The 25,684-nt window shown below is 44.6% G+C and overlaps 1 protein-coding gene across 4 annotated transcripts in view; it reads left to right on the forward strand.

Moving 5' to 3' along the window:
• Positions 1 to 25,684, forward strand: part of LOC140389861 (cholinesterase-like) — a 54,735-nt gene that overhangs the window by 20,695 nt on the left and 8,356 nt on the right. For 3 of the 4 annotated variants that reach the window (XM_072474447.1, XM_072474443.1, XM_072474446.1), the window contains exons 2-4: positions 5,690 to 7,233; positions 7,993 to 8,159; positions 17,781 to 23,149. In XM_072474447.1, the coding sequence (XP_072330548.1) occupies positions 5,690 to 7,233; positions 7,993 to 8,159; positions 17,781 to 17,902 (1,833 nt within the window). In that variant the 3' untranslated portion in view covers positions 17,903 to 23,149. Of the gene's footprint in view, positions 1 to 5,689; positions 7,234 to 7,992; positions 8,160 to 17,780; positions 23,150 to 25,684 lie in introns of those variants that run through there. The other variant, XM_072474445.1, reaches the window with a different exon arrangement.

The following is a 25,684-nucleotide window of genomic DNA, read 5'->3' on the forward strand; positions in this document are numbered from 1 at the left end:
TGACGGGGATTGCGTCAGACCGCATCCGAGAATGATTGCTGGAAGGGGCCACGCTCGAACTGGTGGAGACAAAAACCTTGCCGCTCTCCATGACTGTTGCATCCAGTAACGTACAATCGTACCTCTCCCGCCGCGCTGCCCGCCCTTCTGCCCCTTCCTACCCCTCCTGGACCCCGCCGATGACCTCCTCAGCCGGGGCCCTGCCTTCGCAATAGGCCTGCGCCGCACGCCGATCTGCGCACCCCGGGGGCCCCTGCTGCTACTTCTATGGTCAGCAGAAGCACCCCCGCCAACACTGCCCGGCCCACACTGCAGTTTGTAAAGCCTGCAGTAAAAAGGGCCACTTAACGGCTGTGTGCCAGGCCCACGCAGTCGCTGCGATCGCGCCCGCTATCGCCCCCTCCTCGAAGCCAGACGCACAATGGGAGCCTCCATCTTCTTCTCCCGGGTCCATGTGCGACCAATGGGTGCCGCCATCTTGTCCTGACCCCACAATGTGCGCACCATGGCGCCGCCATCTTGTCCTGACCCCGCAATGTGCGCACCACGGGCGCCGCCATCTTGTTCCCCACTGGGTCCCCGGACATCTCGACATCGAAACCGCACCCGCTCGCCACCCGAAGCATCCGATGGCTACCCGTAGCTCGCTTCAATGACGGTGGACCAATGTCACCCACACAACCTGGCCACCGCGTCGACGATGGTTAAAATCAATGGCCACGTGACCTCGTGCCTGCTGGACTCCGGGAGCACCGAAAGCTTCGTTCACCCAGATACGGTAAGGCGCTGCTCCCTCGCGGTCCACCCTGCCAATCAAAGGATCTCCCTAGTCTCCGGATCCCAGTCCATCCTGATCCGAGGCTTTTGTACAGTCACCCTCACGGTCCAGGGCGTAGAATTTAGTAACTTCCGCCTCTATGTCCTTCCTAATCTCTGCGCTGCACTCCTGTTGGGCCTAGACTTCCAGAGCCTCACCCTCAAATTCGGCGGGCCCTTACCCCCCCATTTGCAGCCTCGCGACCCTCGAGGTCGATCCCCCCTCCCTTTTTGCAAACCTAACTGCGGATTGCAAGCCCGTTGCCACTAGGAGCAGACGGTACAGCACCCAGGAACAAAACCTTCATCAGGTCCGAAGTTCAACAGCTGCTTAAGGAGGGTATTATCGAGGCCAGCAACTGCCCCCGGAGAGCCCAAGTGGTAGTGGTTAAAACTGGGGAGAAACACAGGATGGTCGTGGACTACAGCCAGACCATCAGTCGGTACACGCAGCTCGACGCGTACCCCCTCCCACGCATATCTAATATGGTCAATCAGATTGTGCAGTACCGGGTCTTCTCAACATTTGACCTGAAATCCGCCTACCACCAGCTTCCCATCCGGAAGTCGGACCGTCCATACACGGCCTTCGAGGCGGACGGTCGCCTCTACCACTTCCTTAGGGTGCCTTTCGGTGTACAAATGGGGTCTCGGTCTTCCAAAGAGAGATGGACCGAATGGTCGACCAGTACAGTTTGCGGGCCACCTTTCCGTTCTTAGATAATGTCACCATCTGTGGCCATGACCAGCAGGACCACGATGCCAACCTCGGTAAATTCCTCCGAACTGCCACCCTTCTCAACCTGACCTACAACAAAGAGAAGTGTGTGTTCAGCATGACCCGGTTAGCCATTCTCGGCTATGTAGTCCAAAATGGCCTTCTCGGGCCCGACCCCGACCGCATGCGCCCCCTCATGGAACTTCCCCTCCCGTCTGCATGGTCTCGCCAATGTACCACGCTTCGGGACATCCTTTCTTGCAGCGTATGAGGTAGACAACATTGGCCGAGTCGCACGAGTATGTACCGCGTACCTGGTGGGTGGTGTTCTCACGTGTAATAGTGGTATCCATGTCAATGATCTGGCACGTCTTGCAGAGATTGCCACATTGGCGAGACCATGCAGACGCTGCGACAACGAATGAACGGGCATCGCGCAACAATCACCAGGCAGGAATGTTCCCTTCCAGTCGGGGAACACTTCAACAGTCAAGGGCATTCAGCCTCTGATCTCCAGGTAAGCGTTCTCCAAGGCGGCCTTCAGGACGCGCGATAACGCAGAATCGCCGAGCAGAAACTTATAGCCAAGTTCCGCACACATGAGTGCGGCCTCAACCGGGACCTGGGATTCATGTCGCATTACATCCATCCCCCACCATCTGGCCTGCGAAATCCTACCAACTGTCCTGGCTTGATACAATTCACACCTCTTTAACCTGGGGTTACCCCATCTCTGGATCTGTAAAGATTTAATCACCTGCTAATGGTCGCATTCCAAGCATTGTTTGGCATCTTTGAATTTGTCTATATATGTGTTTCTGGAACATACCTCTTCATTCACCTGAGGAAGGAGCAGCGCTCCGAAAGCTAGTGACATCGAAACAAATCTGTTGGACTTTAACCTGGTGTTGTAAGACTTTGTACTGTACATCCACAGTGACAGGGGATCCTCATTCATGAGTGATGAGCTGCGTCAGTTCCTGCTCAGCAGGGTTATAGCCTCCAGCAGGATGACCAGCTACAACCCCTGGGGAAACGGGCAAGTAGAACGGGAGAATGCGACGGTTTGGAGGGCCGTTCAGCTGGCCCTACGGTCCAGGAACCTCCCAGCCTCTTGCTGGCAGGAGGTCCTCCCTGATGCTCTGCACTCCATCCGGTCACTATTGTGCACCGCCACTAATAACGCACCCCATGAACGTGATTTTACCTTCCCCAGGAAGTCCACATCCGGTGTGTCGCTCCCGACTTGGCTCGCTGCTCCAGGACCGGTCCTTCTCCGTCGGCACATCCAACTCCACAAGGCGGACAGAGTTCACCTGCTCCACGCCAACCCTCAATATGCATACGTTGCGTTCCCCGACGGCCGCCAAGATACTGTCTCACTCAGGGACCTGGCACCGTCGGGTTCCACCCCAACACCCCCCCCCCCCACCACCAATGCGCCCACCTCCCACCGCGCCGCCAATATTGACCCCACCAGACCACCCCCCCTCCCCTTTTCCGCACAAGAGGACGAAGAGGACTTCTGCACGCTCCCAGATTTCCCCGATGACTGGCCAGCATCAGAACAGCCACCACCGCCATCGGGGCCACCTCCACCACCGCCAACACTGACTTCGCCGCTACCTTTACGCCGATCCCAACAAAGCACCAAAGCACCGGACCGGCTGAACCTTTGACAGACTCCGGACCGTCAACATGGACTTTTCTTTCCCTACCACTGTACATAATTCCACTAATTCGATATAGTTTCATATCACCCCCGCCGGACTTATTTTTAACGGGATGAATGTGGTGATCCACTGTAATTGGAGATGTATGGTAGGACCTGCATTACAGGTTCACTGGTAGCTCCTGCCGGCTGACTCCACCCAGGGAGAACTGTATAAACATGCATGACTTCCAGTGCCCTGCCATTTCGCCAGCTGCAGCAGGAGGCTTCGCATCTGACTGTAATAAAGCCACAGTTGTACCCAACTTTAGTCTTTGTGCAATTGATCGTGCATCACTACCTCAACATGTAGGTCTACTATTTGACCAAGGCATGTTCAGGCCAAGTAGAATCCGCTAAATAGCAGGAGTCTGAATAATTTCTAGTTTTCCAAAAGAAGCTTGGCAAATAGGGACTTCCAAGTTTTTATGTTTTGTAAATTATCAACTTGTTACATTGGACTTATTCAATTTTTGCTGTGTTGCTTTTCATTTCCCAAATTGAAAGGAGGGTATAGAATCCCTACAGTGCTGATAGGCCATTCGACCCATTGAGCCTGCACGACCCTCCGAAAAAGCTCCCGACCTAGACTCAATCCCTCGCAAACCCGTAACCTCACCTAACCTTTGGACACGAACGGCCAATTTAGCACATACAGAGGAAATTCATACAGAACAAAGAAATGTACAGCACAGGAACAGGCCCTTCGGCCCTCCAAGCCCGTGCCGACCATGCTGCCCGACTAAACTACAATCTTCTACACTTCCTGGGTCCGTATCCCTCTATTCCCATCCTATTCATGTATTTGTCAAGATGCCCTTTAAATGTCACTATCGTCCCTGCTTCCACCACCTCCTCCGGTAGCGAGTTCCAGGCACCCACTACCCTCTGCGTAAAAATCTTGCCCGGGGAAAAACGTCCAAACTCCACACAATCGTCAAAGGTCGGATTTTAACCCGGGTCCCTGGCACTGTGACAGGCAGCAGCGCGAACCACTATCATGGGTATCTTTAATAATGCAAGTAGACTTGCCACTGGGAGCTGGGACTCTTCCCACTAAGCTCCAGATAATCTTGCAAATGAGTGCCTCAATGAGAGGGAAGCCCTCGTAGGGAAAGAAACAAAAAAGGTACCACTACATGTTTCTAGCCTGCTAATCTTTAGCAGTATCGTGTACACAACTGGGTCCTTAATCCTTAGTCTGTGCTGATCTATGTCTAAACACTTTGGGATTTGTTAAATGGAGCATTTCCTGTGGAGAATGAGTGCACAGAGAAAATATAAAGATCTCTAAATACCAATAACTCGATTTGGAGATTTTCAGTCCTGTTGATGTGCTGTCTGACACGAGCTAACCAAATAAATTGTTTCTATGGAAAATTGAACACATATACAATTGTAAAGAGTTACAATTCAGTGGCATTTACTGTTAATACGATCCAAACTGGTTTATGAAGTGGAAACCAAGTAACAGAGTTTTTCTTTGTTGAGAAGGTTATTGGGTTATTTCAGTCTCATAGCTCTCCTCCCACACAGTCAGTGTCCAGCAGTCCCCTATTTTAAATTTTATTCCTTTCTCAGAGTTACAAAGCAAAGTGGACAAGGCAAACCCCTAATCCATCTCCTTGCTTGCTCCAAAAACTAATTCATGGTCTCCACCAAAGAGACACAATGGATCCAAGCTGACAAGAACAGTCCCTACACCTGATCTTTAGCTTGACCCTACATTTGATCGTAGCCAAAAGGCCAAGCAGCAATTTTCAATTTTTAAAAAAAATTCTAATTTCACCATCTGCCATGGTGGGATTCAAATCCAAGTCCCTTCAGAGCATCACCCTGGGTCTCTGGATTATTAGACCAGTGACAATACCACTATGCCATCTGCCTGCCTTTGTTGCTGAAGGTACTTAATTCAGCAATACCCTTCATGTGTATCCTAACAAATATAATTACCATACCATTAACATTATTATTAGATAAAGTGTATATATCACAGTGACGGATGCTAAATGCATGCCATTGAGCCATCTCGAAACAATTAGAGATGGGTTAATAATGCAGCCGTGCCAATATACCAATGAAAAAAAATAAAAGTTATGTACTTTGTATTGGCATATTATGTTAGCAGAAAGTTTACTTATTTGCATCATCACCCTCTAAAGTTGCATTTTGTCCTGCCCCACCATTGTATTGATGGTATTGATATTCTATCTATTTCATTAAAACCACTCGAGTCCTGTATACAAATGATCAGATTTGTTGCCAAGTTGATCTGTTACCCGCTGCACAGTAGGTTCTTCTGGAAGTAAGATTTGCACATAGTGCATTATTAACATAAAGCAATAATTAAATAATTTTAAAAGTATATTTAGAGCAATAGAATTTAGATTTTGGATGCTTTTTAACAATAAGATGAATGTGACCTTTTCATTTTCACTTTTTAGGCCTGCATACAATCAATGATGAGACTCAAAAGGCAACCAAGCTTTTTAACATGCCACATAATACTGCTGTGGTTTCTTCTGACTCTAGAGCCTCTCAGCAGTTTACCAAGCGAAGAAGAGCTGGTAATCACAACTAGTCAAGGAAAAGTAAAAGGAACTTCAGTAAACGTCCTTTCGGGTTCAGTCACTACCTTCTTGGGTATACCATATGCAGAACCTCCCATTGCTGAACTTCGATTTAAGAAACCAGTACCTAAAAGACCCTGGTCTGGTCTGTTGAATGCAAACACATATCCAAATACATGTTATCAGTATGTAGACAGCTCTTCCCCTGTTGCCTCCTGGGAGGAAATGTGGAACCCTAACACACAACTTAGTGAGGATTGTCTGTATCTTAATGTGTGGGTTCCATCGCCAAGGCCAAGAAACACAGATGTTATGGTATGGATTTTTGGTGGGGGCTTTTTTTCAGGTACCGCTTCTCTAGCAGTTTATGATGGAAGATATCTAGCTCAGGTTGAAAATGTAATTGTAGTTTCTATGAATTACAGGTTAGGTGCTTTAGGTTTCTTCGCTTGGCCTGGTAGCCATGATGTTCCTGGGAATATGGGTTTATTTGACCAACGTTTAGCACTTAAGTGGGTTCAGGATAATATAGTAGCATTTGGAGGGAATCCCAGAAGTGTGACATTGTTTGGAGAGAGTGCTGGAGCAGCTTCAGTGCACCTGCATATTCTTTCAGCTGAAAGCCATGCTTTGTTTACGAGAGCCATATTGCAAAGTGGTTCTGCCAATGCTCAATGGGCTGTTTTACAATCTGCTGAGGCAAAACGTAGAGCTGCAATTTTGGCCAGCAACCTTGAATGTCCTTCCGGAAATGAAGCAGAGCTAGTGAATTGTCTTCGTGGTAAGCAGCCCCAAGAAATAGTAGAGAAGAGTCTGGGAATCTTGACGAATAATATTTTGTCTGGGTGTGTCTTTTTACCTGTAGTTGATGGGGATTTCCTCACTGCCCTGCCTGCAAAATTAATTCAAATGGGTAACTTTAAACAACTCCAAATCTTAGCAGGTGTGAACAAAGATGAAGGGAGCTACTTTTTGCTGTATGAAGCTCCTGGCTTCAGCAAAGATACAGACAGTCTCATTACTCGTGAACAATTCCTTAAGGGTGTAAATATATCTGTTCCTGAAACTGATGACATTGGCCTAGGAGCTATTGATTTTGAATATATAGATTCGACTGATGAGAACGATACAATGAAGAATCGTGATGCTTTGATTAATGTGGCTGGAGACTACAATTTTGTATGTCCACTGCTGGATTTTACTACTAAGTTTGCTGGACGTGGAAATACTGCCTACGTTTATTTGTTTAACCAGCACGCATCTAATGCAGAGTGGCCTCAGTGGATGGGAGTTATGCATGGCTATGAGATTGAATTTGTGTTTGGAATTCCTCTTAAAGAAGGGTCCAGTTACACTATGGCAGAGAAAACACTCAGCAGAAACATGATGCACTACTGGGCAAATTTTGCAAAAACAGGGTAAGTCATCAGTTTACATGAGCTGTATGCACATTGCTACATGTGTAACTACAATTTTGTTTTAATAGTTGCATCGGCTGTCTTACTTTATGCATTGTGCTTTAATTATTATTTCAGTACCAATTTGTAACGGAGAACGTAACCGTAGTGGGTGGAACTACAATCACCTTGTTCCATTCTTATCATCAATAGAGAATAACCAGCCATCAATAACCTATCTTCCCATCCCTGCACCATCACCTCTGTTTCTCATCCATGTGCTGCCTCTCAGTGACATCATCCAAAAGCACACCAATTCCCACATATACTTCTTTTTTCCCCTTATTTTCTGATGACCTTACTGCCTTTGCCAGTTGGCATTCCTGGTTAGGGCTGTGAGGAAATTCACTTTGTAGTGAAAATACCATACTTTCTGCCATAATGTAATGGATATATGTAAGTAACACTTGAAAGCACAGAATTAAAGGTCAATATTGTTGCATTGCACATGTAACCAGATCAATCGCTGACACGCAAGTGGATCATGAACAGATTGGCTGAGTTCACAAATCAACTCACTGACAACCCTACAGGGGTTAAAGCATTTGACACTAGGCTTTCTAAAATATCAGCAAAATCATTATCCTACCTCTCACTGAGGTTTAAGCACTTAACGAGTTCTAGTTAAAGAATTGTAGTTCAGAGATGCATTTTTCATATTGTGTTCCTGCCTTTTTTGTAACAGGTGGATTTAATTATCTTTTTCCTATTATTTCAAAGTGACCCAAATGAACCCGAACTTCACGGAATGCGGTGGCCTAATTACACACCATCAACACAAAAGTATATAACTTTAAACACACACACAACAGGAATTTCTATGAAACATCGTGCTCGGCAATGTGCCTTCTGGAATCAGTTTCTTCCCAAACTCCTTCTAAGGACAGGTATGAAAGACATAATCCAAAACATAAATTGATAATGTATTAAATTATTCTTTTCTTCTTGAGCTACTGCAATCACAAGTCCATTGGGTGTAGGAACACCTAAAGCACTTAAAGAGGAAGTTCCAGGATTTTGACCCGGTGACAGTGAAGACATAGCAATATCATTATAAGTCAGAATTGTGTGTGGAACGTGGAGAGGAACTTGTAGGTTATGGGGTTCTCATGAGTTTTCTTCCCTTTTCCTCCTAGATAATAGAATTTGCAAGTTTGGAAGGTACTGGGGAGCGTTGATGAATTGTTGTAGGGAACCGTGTCTACATTAAGCATTACTGCTACTGTGCATCAGTGGTGGAGGGAATGAATGTTAAAGGTGGATAGTGGAGTGTCAATCACTATTTTTGATACCCAAAATATTTTTCTTGGTGCTTATGTACAATATATAATTGCACACTAATTATTTGTTTTCCCATCAATAGGATGGGAATAGAGGGACCCCGGAAGTGTAGAAGGTTTTAGTTTAGATGGGCAGCATGGTCGGCGCAGACTTGGAGGGTCGAAGGGCCTGTTCCTGTGCCGTACTTTTCTTTGTTCTTTGTTCTAGTTCAATACCACATAACACCATAAATGTATATGCCTATTAATTTTACTCCATTGAAACACAATTAGAGATTCAATATAAAGGTTTTGGACAGTGGTTAGCATTGCTGTCTCACAGCGCCAGGGACCCAGGTTCAATTCCTGCGTCCAGTGACTGTGTGGAGTTAGTACCTTCTCCTCATGTCTGCGTGGGTTTCCTCCGGGTACTTTGGTTTCCTCCCACAGTCCAAAGGTGTACTGGTTAGGTGGATTGGCTATGCTACATTTCCCCTTAGTGTCCAGGGTTGTGCCGGTTAGGTGGGGTTGCATATATAGGGCGGGAGCCTGGTTGGGGTGTGCTTTCAGAGGGCTGGTGCAGACTCGATGGGCCAAATGGACTCCTTCTGCATTGGAGGGATTCTATGATTCTGAGAAGTAAATGCAACAAAAGCTAAATAAAGTTTGAAATATTGTGCTCAATAAGATTAGATATTTAATTCATAATTATTGTTATGATCCTTGACCAGACACGAGGACATGGGGGAGGATCCGGTTAGGGACTAATTACATATTGTTTAAAGTAAAAAAAAGTTTTGGATTCAAGACATCTGCTTTTGGAATAAGGCCATAAGATTCCACCAGTTTTGAACAAACGAAAACAAAGTTTACTATACAAGTTCAGAAAGATTAAAAAATTTACAGTATGTATCTTATACTCCACATTCAGGGTAGGTATGAGGTACATGTGAGTTAACAGACAAACTACATGTGAGTTAACAGACAATACACACTGTATTGACATATGCACCCAAGACAAAATCCATGGATTTCTCAAGATCCCACACCAGCATCATTAAACACCAAGTCAAACATTTCCGTTGAACCTCTGTCTCATGAATGATTCCCAGTTTAGTTTTGAAGATCTCGCTTCGGTATTCTCTCCAAAGGTTGCACCCACATGTATGGCTTTAACAATGGCCTACCTCACAAGATTTCAGTCTAGCCATCTAAGATTCCTTCTCCCTGTAATCCTGTGTACACTCAAACACTAGCTTACAAGCACACTTTCAGATGTATGGCTGTGGCAAGCAGAACACCACTGGTCCAAAGGGGTACCTTCGCCCAACTGCCCTCTTTATTTATAGTCTGCTTCCTGCAGCTCTTTAATTTAATTCAACTCTGACCTGTTTCAGTCCCTTTTGGGTTTGTGATACCTGTTGGCTGGCATACTGCCTCAAACTGACTGCCTCAAGATAGTTGTCCACTGACCCTTGAATAATCTGGAAACTTATCAAAATACTCGCAAAGAGTCCAACCCTTGTTACTATGTAACTAGCATTGGAGCACCTTGAACCTTAAATGTTACAATTTCTGCAGACTGAAAATTTAACACATCAGTGGATGCCATAAAATTGAACATATTGTATGAATTAAAAATGTGGACGAAGATAAACTATTTTATTTCCATTAATTGATAATGTCAGCACGATGGTGCAGTGGTTAGCACTGCTGCCTCAGGGCGTCGAGGACCGGGTTCGATTCCGGCCTCGGGTCACTGTCTGTGTGGAGTTTGCACATTCTTCCCATGTCTGCGTGGGACTCGCCTCCACAACCCAAACAAGTGAAGGGTAGGTGGATTGGCCATGCTAAATTGCCCCTTAATTGGAAAAAAAAGAATTGGGTACTCTAAATTTATCTTTTAAAAACTAATTGATAATATTTCTATACAGTTTCAAAATTATCCAAAATACTTGGGGCCGAGTGTGTATTGGATTTTGGAATTTTTCAGATTTTGGAATATACTGTGTATGTGCAGAGCGCGTTGGGAACTGCGCATGTGCGGAATGTTGGCAACTGCACATTTGCGGCGCCCGTTGGGAAAAGGCCCATGTGCGGTGAGTGTTAGGAACTGTGCTTGTGCGGAATGTTGGGAACTGCGCATGTGCGGTGCCTGTTGGGAACTGCGCGTGTGCGGTGCCTGTTGGGAACTGCGCGTGTGCGGTGCCTGTTGGGAACTGCGCATGTGCGGTGCCTGTTGGGAACTGCGCGTGTGCGGTGCGCCTGTTGGGAACTGCGCATGTGCGGTGCGCGTTGGGAACTGCGGATGTGCGGCGCCTGTTGGGAAAGGCCCATGTGCGACATGCGTTGGGAACTGCGCTTGTGCGGAATGTTGGCAACTGCACATTTGCGGCGCCCGTTGGGAAAAGGCCCATGTGCGGTGAGTGTTAGGAACTGTGCTTGTGCGGAATGTTGGGAACTGCGCATGTGCGGTGCCTGTTGGGAACTGCGCGTGTGCGGTGCCTGTTGGGAACTGCGCGTGTGCGGTGCCTGTTGGGAACTGCGCGTGTGCGGTGCCTGTTGGGAACTGCGCGTGTGCGGTGCGCCTGTTGGGAACTGCGCATGTGCGGTGCGGGTTGGGAACTGCGGATGTGCGGCGCCTATTGGGAAAGGCCCATGTGCGACATGCGTTGGGAACTGCGCATGTGCGGAATGTTGGGAACTGTGCATGTGCGGCACGTGTTGGGAACCACACATTGCCCAGGAGTCTTGCAGGATTTCCCAATCGTAACGTCACATCGACAACGGATTTCGGAATTTTTCTGAATTTCGGATAAGGGATGCTCAACCTGTATATAGGTATTTTCATGAATCAAGGACTAATTACTTAAGAAATTAATACACCACATTCAAGATTGTGAGGGCAATTAGTATTGTAGATTTTATTAAATGCATGGCAACTAATTAGGATCCATCCAAGTTATTTTTATTGTTCCTAATTATCATGAAACTTTGGAATTTAAAAAAAATTAGGCCAACTAAGATGCTAACTTCCCATTTTTCAACCAATTAGCTCCTTTACACTGTTTGGCCACCTCCACTAGTATTGCAGCTGCAGAGTGTAAAGGCTGGCAAAAAGTGGGCTTCATCTGTGAGTCTGCAGCGTGCATGTGGTGAACCATAACCCATTTTCCAGAGTCAGGATTGCAGTGGTGGCCGATGTCTCACCGCCTCAGTTCGGTTAAATCCGAAAACAATGTACTTGCTCAATTACTACAATCATATTTAATATAGTCCCCGCTTCCCTCTTTCAACCATTCCACTAAAGCTACCAGTTTTTCAAGTGCCAATTTAATATGATATTCCCACTGAATTATTCACTCTCCTGACCAGGAAATTTGTTGCGCTTTTGGGTTCTCAACAAACATGTGGTAACAGGAACTCTAGGCGACTATCAGGGGACAAGAGCAACAGAAAGTTTAAATGGAGGCAAAAACTGTTTACAGAAAGTATAAAGGAACATTACAAAACCAGCCAACGACTCCAACTCTTCTCCCAGACTGCCTCTGTTCTGCAGGTTTTAAAGACCCCCAGCCTGCCGAAACCACGAGCGCATTACCCTGATAGGCTGGGTGTCACATGACCTCCGAGGTTTTCTGAGGCATTGGTGACCCCTGATGTTTGCTGCAACATCTCCCCCCTCAGGTCCATTAGTACCTCACTCCAGTTACTGGAAATCTTGGCCTCAAAGCTCAGTCTATGTAGGGGCCTCCTTTTGCATTGGGAGCAACAAAGTATCGCTAGATAGGGTTCTCCCTCAGGAGTTGTCCTGCTTGGGCCGGGCTCTCCAATTTCCTCTGTGTATACTCGTAGCCCCTTGGCCTCCGCTCCAATGGCCATAGATTCTGGACTGACGACAGCCTGTTCGGCCACTTCGAGCCCCCAATCGGTTCTAACTATTCGATAGGTTGGATGTTTAAGAGGCTAGCGCCGCTAGTGAAGGCTCTCGTCTTTTTACATTATCCAAATCCTGCCGCAGGATCTTATCCTGGCTCCGTACCTCATATGATATGAGGCATGTCTTCGCTACTACAATCCCCGAGACCCAGCTAGGTCCACCTCCAAAGTTCTTTTTGAAAACCGGGTTATTTATTTCAAATGCTTTCTTTGCCCTTGATGAGTCATGGTTACTTTTTTGGAGATCTTGCCTGGACTCCACCCTCCCAGCTAAATTCAAGAAGAACAGGCTCAGTCGGTTCCGCAAACAACAGCCCATCAGTAGGTCCACCGGGGCAACTCCCATTGTGGAATGTGGGGTAATCCTATACGACAACAAAAAACGTGAAATCTTGGTATCCACGCCTCGGGACATCCTTTCCTGCAGCGTGTGAGGGAGACAAAGTTGGCTGAGTTGCACGAGTACGTACCATGTAGCTGGTGGGTGGCATTGTCGCATGTAATATCACCATTACATGTGAGAACAGCCCCCACAAGGTACGCGGTACACACTCATACGACTCGGCTAATGTTGTCTACCTCATGCGTTGCAGGAAAGGATGTCCCGAGTCGTGGTACATTGGCGAGACCATTGTAGCCATCTGGGATGGCCACTTACAAAGGATCCCGGGAAATATGGCCACCTGCAAAGGACCATGGGAAATATGGTCAACCCAGGACTCAGACGCTCAGAACTTATGTATATTGGCAACTTAGATAACTAGACGCTATCAAAACCCCCAGCTACTTTGCAGTCTAATGGCCTATTTCCCCAAAACAAAAGACCTGTACTCGGGTAACAGATACAAAAACAGACTTATCGGCGCCACCACCTTTGCTCAGGGAGCCCAAAAAGCCAAGATCAATGACCGCTCAGGACACGCCCCGCCATACAGGCACCCGCCCCTTTATTGGCCAAAATCTAAGGCAGAAATCGAAGCCTGCCGAATTATTGGGTCCAAAGCTAAGGACCGCACAAAAGAGCGCAAAACCCCAGAAGGATAAAGAGAGACACTGCCATGTGTTCAGTCTCTCTTGGCCCCGGCACTCGGCCTCTTGGCCCCGACCTATGCCTAAAACCAAGTGCAGCATCATGACCAGAAGACAAGTTCAAGACCAACGATTGCTACCAGATGGATGAGCCTAGTAGAAACTAAGTCACTTCTCCAGACCCAGCCACGCAAGATCCGAACAAAGGCCTTGTTCCTCTGCATTAAGCCGGGTGCCTGAAGTTAAATACAGGTTGTTGTAGCGTTAGGTGTAAATGAGCTTGTAGTGTTTTATGTTGCACGTCGAAGTAATTCTTGTGTGCAAATAAACTATCATTGAACTTGAACTAACTAACTGGTTGTTTGGTCTTTGATCGATATCCGGTAAAACCTTGTGGTGGTATCATTTGATACCTGGTGACTCTGAAAAACAATATCATCATTAATAACTGTCATATCAGTATCTAGTTAAAAAGAGCAACATTATTGGCGTTTTGTGAAATCCTACCAACTGTCCTGGCTTGAGACAATTCACACCTCTTTCACCTGTGATTATCTCTCTCTCCAGTTGCACCTGTAAAGACTTAATTAGCTGCAATGACTCACATTCAAAGTATCGTCTTGCATCACTGACTTTGACTATATGTGTGTTTCTGGAATCCACTTCTCCATTCACCTGAGGAAGCAGCTGCGTTCTGAAAGCTAGTGATTCGGAACAAACCTGTTGGACTTTAACCTGGTGCTGTAAGACTTCTTACTGTGCCCACCCCAGTCCAATGACGGCATCTCCACTTCTTGATTGGATAGGATATTTTTGTGTCCACAAACTGAGTCTTGGAGGCACTGATAATGTCTCCTGGAAGTTTAAAGTCATCATAACTTCCTCAGGGACCAGTAAGGACGTAGAGCTTAAGGGCAACAAGAGACTGCTCAAGTCATCGGCGTGACATATCTGGGATCCAGGCCAATGCTCCAAGGTATATTCATAGGCTGACAGTAGCAACGTCCAGCCTTATATTCGGGCAGAGGCAATGTGGTGAACTGCCTTATCCTCCTTGAATAATCCTAAGAAGTGCTTGTGATCCGTCACCAACCTGAAATGCCGTCCATAGACATATTGGTGGAATTTGTTAACGCTGAACACAACTGCCAATGCCTCCTTTTCAATTTGAGAGTACCCTTTCTCTGCCTCGGAGAAAGTTCGGGATATATAAGCGATGGGCCTGTCTGTTCCATTGGGTAATCAATAAGAAAGAACGGCTCCCAAGTCCATATGGAGACGTGTTGCAGGCGAGGACAAACTCTTTTCGAGGGTCAAAATGAATCAGTAAACTAGTGGACTGAAGACTCTGCTTCACTTGACTGAAGGCCTCTTCCTGGGATGCTTCCCAAAACCATTTCTGGTGTTTCTTTAACAAGCATGCAATGGCTGGATCCCATCTGGCAAATAATGATAAACTTGTTTCCCTTATAATGGTCACTGAAGCCCCAATGTCTACTTCCATCTTTAAAGGACGTCTGTTGACAAGTAGCACAATGGTTATTGGAGCCACCCAGCCTAAGTCAATGTGGTTTATGTTCCGCTAAGTTGACTGGTATTCCTCCATACTGTAAACAGCTGCCAGTTTTCCCCCCTTCCTGTGCCGTGCAGGCTCTGTTTGTCTCTGCATCTATGCCTCAAGTGACCTCTTTTACTGCATCGGAAACACTCAGCATCTTGGAACCTGCACCTGTCTGGGGCGCGGCTTCCTCCGCAACAAAAACGCTAGTTGAAATTTGGCATCCTATCAAGGTGGCAGCTACTGCCCAGTTATCTCCCTGAGTGAATCTTCCCCTATCTGCGCTGTAAGCTTTGGTCCTGGTGCTGCTACTTGTGGCCCCTTGCTCCAGCTGGTGGACCTTGCTCCCAGGTATGTTTTGCAATTCCTGGGTGCTTTTCTCGACCCCCTCCATGGAAAAAGCTGTCTCCATTGTCCTTTCCATCAACAACTTCTTTTGAATAGCCATGATATTCACCCCACATACCACCCTGTCACGTAACATATTCAAGGATGACTCGAAATCACAATAGTCCGTCAACTTCCTAAAGCCAGCCATTAAAACCGAAACAAATTCACCTGGGATTCACCCCATTGAATTGAACTTTTACCACTGAAGGATGATAGAGGGTTTCAGGTGATAATGACCTCTAACTAATTCCACAAGATCATTAAATGATTTGGAAGCAGGGGCTTCAGGGTAAGCCAAGCTTCTTATTACATTATAGGTCTGGGTGCCACAGGCCGTGAGCAAAGTCATTTTTTTGCATTTTGTCACCTTCTAAGCTGTTTGCTCTGGAAAAAGTCATGCATGCGTTCTTCATATTGCACCCAATCTTCCTCATCCATATTGAAAGGCTCAAGCTTACCAAAAAGCAGCATGATGGTGCTCCTCCTGTCATGCACTGGAAATAACTAGTAACTAGGCCTCAAAAACCTACCGTGCTTGTCCCGCAATCGAGTCCTGTTAGCTCGTCACCAGTGCGAGAACAGGAACTTCAGGCAACCATCAGCGGATAACAGACAGTTTATTTGAGGCAAAAACTGTTTACAGAAAGTAGAAACATTACAGTACCAGCCAGTGACTCCAACTCTTCTCCCAGACTGGGTCTGTTCTGCAGCTTTTAAAGGCCCCCAGCCTGCTGAAATCATGCACACTTTGCCCTAATAGGCCAGGCTTCACGTGGCCTCCGAGGTTTGCTGAGGCATTGATCAGAGAGGCCGCGTGAGACTTAGATTTAAGTTAAGACTGTTTTAATTCAGCTGATACCATACTCACCTTGAATTAGAGTGCTTCAAATTCTGCCACAGGAATTTAAACCATAAACACGATTAGCACTCCAGAAGAATACTGAAGGAGATCAATTGAGTTGTCCCGTTGGTGGGATGTTAAATTTAGATCCTATCTACCTTGTCCTCCGGAGGATGTTAAAGATCCCATGGTACGGTTTAAAAGTGACTGGAAAAACTGGGTAGTATCTTTCCCTCAAGCAGTACAACGAAAATCTAATTAACTGGTCAATAAAATAATTGTTTTTTGTAAGATCTTGCTGTCAGTTCAATGGCTTCTGTATTTCTAAATAACAGTCACTGCATGTCCCAAGTATTTAATTGCCTATGAAACATTTCTGAGATGTAAGGTGTGTTTGTGTGCTTACAAATATTTCTTTTAACAGTAAGCAGATTAGCCACTAAGACTTGAAAATAAATGGAAAACTGTTACCTTAATTCAACCGCTGCGCAATGAAATTAATATTTACAAAATATTTTAACAAAAACATTTAAGATACTTGAACAAAACATTTTTATGTCCTCCACTTGCTTGCAGGATTAGAAATATACTGGGCGGTTCAGCGCATCATGCTGATCATTGCTGATAATTACAAAGCACTGCAACTGATCCCAGTGTGCAAGGCTTAATATTCAGTTTCAATTAGAATAATTATTGTTAAAAATTCACACGTGTTAAAACATTTTGTGTGGAAAGATTCTACTGGAACTCAACTTAAACTGACCAAGCATAAGTCAACCCCAACAATAAGTTGACCATTTTAACCATTTATTTAGATAGTTAATGTTTGAGGTTCTGCTGTACCAGTAACTGTAATTGTTTTGGTATATCCTGAAAAGTTCATGCACTAATAGTTCATTCACCCCTGCTACATCTTTGTACAGCTCAGCTTATTCCTACTGTTTAATACAGCTCCATTTATCTCTCTGTTTTTGGATGTTTTGAAGTGGAGTATGAATTTAGGATAAATAGTGAAGCAAATAAAGCTAATATTTGTTTTGCTTTGTTTTTGTCTTTGTGGCTTTATTTCCATTTATAGAATAATGAGAAATGTGCGAGGAATCTTGTGCACGACTTGATGTGCAATAGTATCAGCTTCAAGCAAGAGATATTTATGCAAGCCATTTGGCCCAACCAAAAAAGGAGACATTCCCTAATCCAGTGGCATATTTCTTTGCTATTATGTTCAGAAACAAAATTAGCACATAGAGCTTTAGATGCCAACACCAGTGAAAAATGCAGTACACATAAAAATTAACACAGTACAGCTTGTGACAATAAACCTGATTTAATACCTTTTGCTGCTAAAACTTTATAATTTTGTTCAGTGTTGTAATATTTTAAACATTGATTATAAATTTCTATTCAAGATGAGTACTGTATTTTAAATTAAGTAAATTATTGTCAACTGTCATTGAAAAGGATGAATTATGAATTGCTTTTTTTCCCCCAGGCATCATCAGTGAATCAGAACTGTGGAAGAAGGAATTGGATCGATGGAACTCTTACATGTTAGACTGGAAAAGTAAATTCAATGATTATAGCAGCAAAAAAGATAATTGTACGAGTGTTTAAGCAACATGGTTTATCTCTGCAAAGTCATTTGTACAGTTTCATACTGTGTGACATACAGAAAAGGCTTTATTTGTCCAAAATGCTTGCTATCTGTTCAGTGGTTAATTAGTCTTAAATCATGAACTCCCAAGTGCAAAACATGTCATTCAGTATCTGTATGGCAACTAATATATCCACATTTATAAGTTGCATCATGTGCAAGTGCCCAGCTATCATTTCCAAGACCACTGCAAAGATTGGGGGCACGATCCTCTGGCCACACTGTGCCGGAAAAGCATCTCACCATGGCGCAAAGTGGCCGGTGAAAGCCGGGATCTACCTGGCTCACGAAATTCAACTCATTTAGGCGTTCTTGCTGGGAAGGAGGATGGAGATCAGGACGCCATTTAAAACTAACATCCCGATCTCTCGCTACAGCGGGCAGTTCCAGCGGGCAGAACTCCCCATTGTAAATAACGGGGATATGTGCGGCCTCGACTGTGCGTTTCCCGGTCAGGCCCCTTATTCAAAGCGAGTCGCGTTGAATAGCCATGTGTTTCTCGGCACTGAGTGCCAATAAACATGTGGCTAAACGCGCTCACTAGGGGACTTTGTTTCCTTTTGGGAAGATTGCACCCTGTTATATTTTGTCCAACACTTTGTTTTTTTTCTCTATCTCACTATTTTCTCAATCCATCTGTCCTCATCCTTTGCCTTCCATTCTTCCTTAACACCCTGCTTCCTGGTTTCCATTTCACTTACAATTACTTCTCAGCTAGAATCTGCAACCTCATATCTGTATTTCCAGCTGATGTAGAGCACAATACTGTATTACTGTTACACCCAAATCTGTTTTTGTTTTTAAATATTTTTATTCTCCTACTTTTTCACATTTTCTCCCAAATTTACACCCACCAACAATAAACAGTAACAAATACGTCAATCCCCATATCAATAACAACAATCCCATCCTCCCACCAAACCCCAAACATTAGCCCGCATTGTCACATAAACAAATGACAAAAAGAAATCCGGAATCGCCCATAGTCACCATTAATACACAGCCCCCCCAACCCTCCCACCCACCCACCCCAACTAATGTTCGATGTTATCCAGTTATTGAAAGTGCATAATGAATAATGCCCATGAACTGTGGAACCCCTCCATCCTTCCCCTCAGTTCAAACTTAACCTTCTCAAGAGTCAAGAATTCCAACAGGTCCCCCCCCCGCCACGCCAGGGCACTGGGTGGAGAGGTTGCTCTCCAACCTATCAGGATCCGTCTTCGGGCGATCAACGAGGCGAAGGCAACAACATCTGCCTCCGCACCCGTTTCCAACCCTGGCTGGTCCGACACTCCGAATTTGGCCTCCCGGGGGCACGTGTCCAGTTTTGTGTGCACCACTTTAGAAATTGCCCTAAAAACCTCCTTCCGGTAATCCTCTAGCTTTGGACATGACCAAAACATATGAACGTGATTAGCCCCCCCCCCCCCCCGCATCGTTCACACACATCTTCTACTCCTTCAAAGAATCGGCTCATCCTCGCCCTCGTGAGGTGTGCTCTATATAACACCTTCAGCTGTATCAGCCCCAACCTCGCGCACGAGGTGGAGGCCTTCACTCTCCGGAGCTCCTCACACCAGAACCCCTCCTCCATATCCTCTCCCAACTCTTCCTCCCACTTTGCTTTGATCCCTTCCAGTGGTGCCTTCTCCTCTTCCAAAATAGCTCCTTAAACCGCCAACGCTACCCCCTTCTCCTGTCCCCCTGTCGTCAGCACCTCCTCCAGCAATGTGGAGGCCGTGTCCACCGGGAAGCTCTGTATCTCCTCTCTGGCAGAATCTCAAACCTGCTTGTATTTAAACATTTCCCCCTGCTCCAGCCCATACTTCGCTTCCACCTCCTTCAATCCTGCAAACCGACCCGAGAAACAAATCTTTTAGTGTCTTAATCCCCTTCTCCTCCCATTTCCGAAAGTTTCCATCCCACTTCCCTGGCTCAAATCTGTGGTTCCCCTGAATCGGCATTTCCCTTGACCCTGCCCCCAACCCGAAGTGTTGGCGAAACTGCCTCCAAATTCTCAATGAAGCTATTATTATCGGACTCCCTGAGTATTTCCCCAGGGCAATCGGGAGTGGTGCTGTTGCTATTGCTTTTGGTCCCGACCCCCTGCACAAACTCTCCTCTACTCTGACCCATTGGGACTCAACCCCTCTGACCCAGCTGCGCTGTTTCACCCAAATCTGACCTGTTTTTATACCTATTCGTTTCATAAAATAATTTAATCTAAAACAGTTAGAGAAAGTAATGTAATTCAAAATTATAATTTACTGTCAAAATAATGGTGAGACAAATAGAGTTCACTATAAAATGCACAAATGGTAAGTACTTCAGGCAGCGGAAGATGAAAAATAGTTAAATGTGAATAGCTCACCGCTGGAAAGCATTGAGGGGGAGTTCACTTGCTGCAATTACATGAGATTTGCAAACTAAACTTGCTACAAAAAATTAGAGTTGCTCTAGCGTGCAAGGAGTTTTTCTTGGAGCCAGTATAATTCATTTTATCTGTATCAGCAGTCAGACACTCTTTTAGCATTTGGCTAATTGTTAATTACTGCCAATGAACTTCTCTGATGAAAAGGAGCTAATAGAAGTGTGAAGTCTCCTTCCTTCAGGTATTAACAACTGTTGGATATTGTGAAAATGTGAAATTTAAAGTGATTTATTTTACTTTTTCTTTCTGTTTCTCTTTTTCATCATCCAATCTTTCCCTCTATTTCAATTTATGTGTCTGACTTGACATTGAATTCACCCATTCTATTTTTACTTCTTACTCCGTTCTTAAGCTGTTAATTTCTCAATTTTCCCATGATGGGAAAGGAGATGATCGGTTAAGGAGATGCCAACACTATTCACTTTCAAGTTGCTGTTTAGGCCTTGTTGGTCACAGAAGGAGCACTGATTACAGGTTCAGTAGATTGATAATCAGCATGTTAATTGTTCCAGCACTGCATCACTACTCCCCAAAAGGAAAAATTGGGTTAAAATAAAAAGCAAATCAACAAACCTGGGTCCCAGATATCCTGAATCCTTTGCTGTTACTTCATCACATTGTATTTTATCAACTTATTTCACAACGTATCGTTGGGATGTCTGGCAAATCTTACTAATGGTAAGCACTATTGGATTCAATATAACAAATTAATACCGCTTTATGTTTGAAAGGAGATATCTTCCATATATAAACTAATGGAGTCTGAAGGTTATGGAGCTATAAACTTCTAAATGCAAGACTGCTAGTTTGTTTTGTGACAGTTTAAATTTCCACAGTTAACAAATTTTAAATTGCTTTGCAGTTTATTTCTTGCTGAAGGACTACTTCTCGCCACTATATTTTGCATTTATTAGAATGTTCAGCTATTGTGCTGCACTTGTCATCAACAGATATGTAAAATTCAGGAAAGCATCTTGTATTTTAAGAAAGAGAATATTAAATCTCCATTAATTGTAAGTTTTTCCATGAAATGCTGTTCATATCACAGATCTCATCAAATTTGTGAGGAATGATATATTTATGGCAGGCCTTTCAAAAGACTAAGTTGCTTTTGCATGAGCAAATTTGAGCACACACCTCCATATCAATAAAATATTCTGTAACTGTGTGCAAATAACAGCTAGACATAGGCTTAAAATTAAAAATACTAGTGGAGGATTTTTTTTAAATTTGCTGTAAGAGGCAAAAGATACAGACAGCTCCAGAAATATGGTATATAATTTCTTGAAATAACGTTCAATCCATGCCTTCCTATTCTAATATTAGGGGAAGACATTTCAGCTAAACAGGCCATGCATTGTTAGGCCAATACCCCACACGTGCAATTTCAGGACCCTGTTGCATTCACATTTAACTTGCTTCTCAAGCAACATGTATTTGTTTGGGATTTTAAAAAAAATAGTGGAAGTACTCAGCAGATGTGATAGTATCGGTGGAGAGAGAAACAGACTTTTTGTTTTGTGTTGGGCAGCATGGTAGCACAGTGGTTAACAGGTTCGGTTCCCAGCTTGTGTCATTGTCTGTGTGGAGTCTCCACGTTCTCCCCTTGCCTGCGTGGGTTTCCTCCGGGTGCTCCGGTTTCCTCCCACAAAAGTCTCAAAAGACGTGCTGTTCGGTCATTTGGGCATTCTGAATTCTCCTTCAATGTACCTGACAGTCGCCAAAATGTGGCGACTAGGGGATTTTCACTTTAACTTCATTGCAGTGTTAATGTAAGCCTACTTGTTACACTAATAAAGATTATTATTATTACCCTACATTGGAGACCTTACCTCCACCAAACACCTTGCTTCTTTTGCCGAATGGCACTCACCCTGATCATGACAGAGCTTGCACTAACCTTGACCTCAGAATCGCACACCACCTTCTTTCAGTTGCCCTTCCCTCAGTGACCCTCGACTTCACTTTAGTTGCACTTGATCTTCTCTAGTAACCCTCGACCTTTCCTCATTGGCACTCAACCTTCCCTCAGTGATCCTTGACCTTTTCTCAGTCAAAATTGAATTTCTCTCACTGACTCGGCAGCTCCCCTCACTAAGAAAAAAGCTCCCTTCTGCCTAGCTCGACCTTCCCTACAATGTTTCTCCGCCTCCTCTCCTCTCTATCAAAGAAATCTGAGTCATGACAGACAGTTCCAAATCACTCACCTTCCAAGTCGAGGACTGCCTTGGCTGCTCACCGCCAGCTTTAACCAATCATGAAAGTAAAGGCCCATGATTCCCATTCGCCGCTAACTTAATGTAGAATTTAATGCTTAAAAGTTGTAGGTTAATGAGTATTCATTGCATACAAAGCCATTAAAATTACCTTCCTGCCATTTGCCGTTGGCATTACATTCCAGTTCCTTCTCACATCTGTGATCTTTTCCGCTTCCATCCCAACATCTAAGACTTGAGACTACACTAGTCAATACTCCCTCTTTCCCTGCTCTCTAAGCCAGCATTGAATTCCATCCAATAACTCTGTTTCTCTCTCCAAATATGTTGCCAGACTTGTTGATTCCAACAGTGTGTTTTTGTATCAAATTTCTAGCATTTTCAGTATTTTGCTTTTGTATATGTGTAAAGTCCTTTAATAACACAAAATAGAGTTCTTAACCTATTTTAAATGTAACATAACCAGCCTCTTTGGTATTCAGTTATTAGATGTTTATAATTCCAAAGTGAATACAAAATTAAAATTGTGACAGTGCAATAAAGAGGTCAATCAAGAACACTGAAACAGACAATCTGGTCATTACCACATAGCTATTCGTGGGGACTTGCTACATACAAATTAGCTGCCCCATTTCCTACATCTGAACAGTGACTACACTTCAAAAAGCACTGCATTGGCTCTCAAGTACTTTGTGTTGTCCTGAGGTTTTGAAAGGCACCATCTAATGCAAGTCTTTTTTTTAGTGTGAATTACCCAATTGAGTACTCCAAGAAAGGAGTGGCACCATAGGATATACTGGTCAGGCAGTAATTGACCCCCCAAAAACTGGTTGTTTCCCTGTCTACTATTGAGAAATATTGGACATTGTAGACCTGTAATTTCCTGACCAGATTCCCTGAAGCGCTGAAACTTAGCAGGAATGTGCAAGTGAGGCGTTAGCAGTTGCATTTCCATATTATAATTATTTTAGGACATGAAGAACCAGTTTAGTTCTCATTTTTAATTTTCTGAATCTTAAGCAAAATTGATTCAATTTTAAGCTACATTTGTATCACACATTACAATAGAAGTGTCATGTACCTTGCAAGTTGGTTTCAATGTTGAGGCAATGTTAATGACCAGTTTTCCCTGGTCTTTCTGGAACTTTGAAGAGTTCCAAAATTCAGTTCAGCTACAGGCACCTGCCTTTATTTCCCTGGGGCACAACCCTGTCCTAGCCATTTCCTGTGCAGCCTATGTGGCATTCTACAAGGATAATGGCAAATGCAGGTGCTTTGCCAGGATACAGAAATTTGGCATTATCCTGTTGTTGCATAGTTCAATTATCTAATGCAATGCCTGGGCCTCAGATTGGGTTACTAATGTGCAGGCAGTGTCTGCATGTTATGTAGTCATTGAAAAAAAGAAGTTTAAATCTGCAAGATGGGCCCTTCAATAACATTATTTAAAGGGCCAGGAACAGTGATTCAGGTATGTTAAATTTTTGGAACCTTTTCTATTGCAGTGTTTGGAAATACACCTTTCTTTTTGGAGGTGTTTGGGGGATTTCCTGTATTTGCCAAAGTGTGTTGCTTCATCCTCAAAAGGGTTAAAGAGGGGAGGTGACCAGTGCCAGAAGAAGTGCTGCAACAGGTATGGCGACAGCAGTTGCAGTGCTTCTGGGTCTGCAACACAACAGCAATTGGAGAAGCCTGGGCTATTCCCTCTGCTAAGCTGGAGTTAGACTCTGTCATACTGCTTGACAGTGACTGGATGTTGTCCAGCAGGCCAGCTTATGCACCCGGCATCCCAGTCCATCTCCTCATGCTGTCCCATTGAGGTTCTCCGATAAATCCACTGTAGCAGTAGTCATCTGCCACTTTGTTCTCCAAGGCAAAAGCACAGCAGGGATTCAGGGGGGTTGTGAAATTAATTTAATGGGAAGCTTTTAAATAATGATCTGGATCAGTTGCTTCTTTTCTAAGTGAAAGACCTTTGCTCACAGGGCTGTGTATTTTCACCCCTTTGCAGCTGATTCCCAAACTTTGGAGGCTATTTCTGTTGACTTGGCCATTTTTGACATTTGATCTGCTGTTCATTACTGCACGGGACCAGCTTATGCAGCTCTATCTTGGATGTCTGATGGAGGATCAAAAGGAGCAATACTAACAGGAGTGACACTAGCAGGAGCAGTAACTGCCTTTTCTTCAGCCTCCTGCCTGTCCACAGGACAGAGGGAATGAACACAGAGTTCACATGGAGGCAATATTCCTAACAAGGTTTAGTGATAGATAATCAGATTTCCGGTCAGAACTGAGGAACAGTTCCTCAGGAGACTTTGAATTTCTCGATAGGGTCATTATTAACATCTAGTTTCCTGCAACAAGATTTCCTTCCAACTGGACAAGGTGGGCATGTATTGCCAGTGGCGGCCACCACTGTTCTGAATTTATTTACCTTCCAAGGATCTGGTTGTGGTTTTGCAATCTGTTGAGCAGAAGTGCATCTCCCAGATGGCCAATGCCATATTTTCCAGTGCTGTGATTTAAGTCCAGTTTGTCATTGATGAGGCCAGTAAGAACACTAGAGTTTCCTCCCAATACACCTGCCGGCTCATACACAGGATGCACCACGTGTTAATTCCTAGAAAGAGAAAACCAAACAGCTGTGTTTAAACCCCCTCAGATCCTTGAGCTGCAAGCTATTAATTCATTTCCCTTACTCGGCTTCCACACACACATTCATCTTTCTTCATGCTTGAGTAACTATGAAGTGCTCTAACTGCAACGTTTATAAACATCAACCACTTCAAACTGAGTTAAGTGCTTTCCAATCGCCCTCCTTCATGTTTGAGTAATTTTGAAGTGGTCAGCTGGAAATGGACAGCACTTAAACTCTGACAGCAGTTTCTTCTGGAGGGCTTCCTAACAGCGGTCTCTTTATTGAGGGGTCCCGGGGTAGGGGGGGGGGTATCCTTATTTCGGTGTCACTGGGGGGTCTCATTATTTTGGGGGTCTCTGGACTGGGTCTCTTTATTGAGGCGGTCTCTGGGAGAGGTCTCCTTAATTAAGGGGTCTCTTTATTTAGGTAGTTTTTTTTTTGGGGGGGGGGT

Source organism: Scyliorhinus torazame, chromosome 14, assembly GCF_047496885.1.
Source record: "Scyliorhinus torazame isolate Kashiwa2021f chromosome 14, sScyTor2.1, whole genome shotgun sequence".
NCBI lineage: Eukaryota > Metazoa > Chordata > Chondrichthyes > Carcharhiniformes > Scyliorhinidae > Scyliorhinus > Scyliorhinus torazame.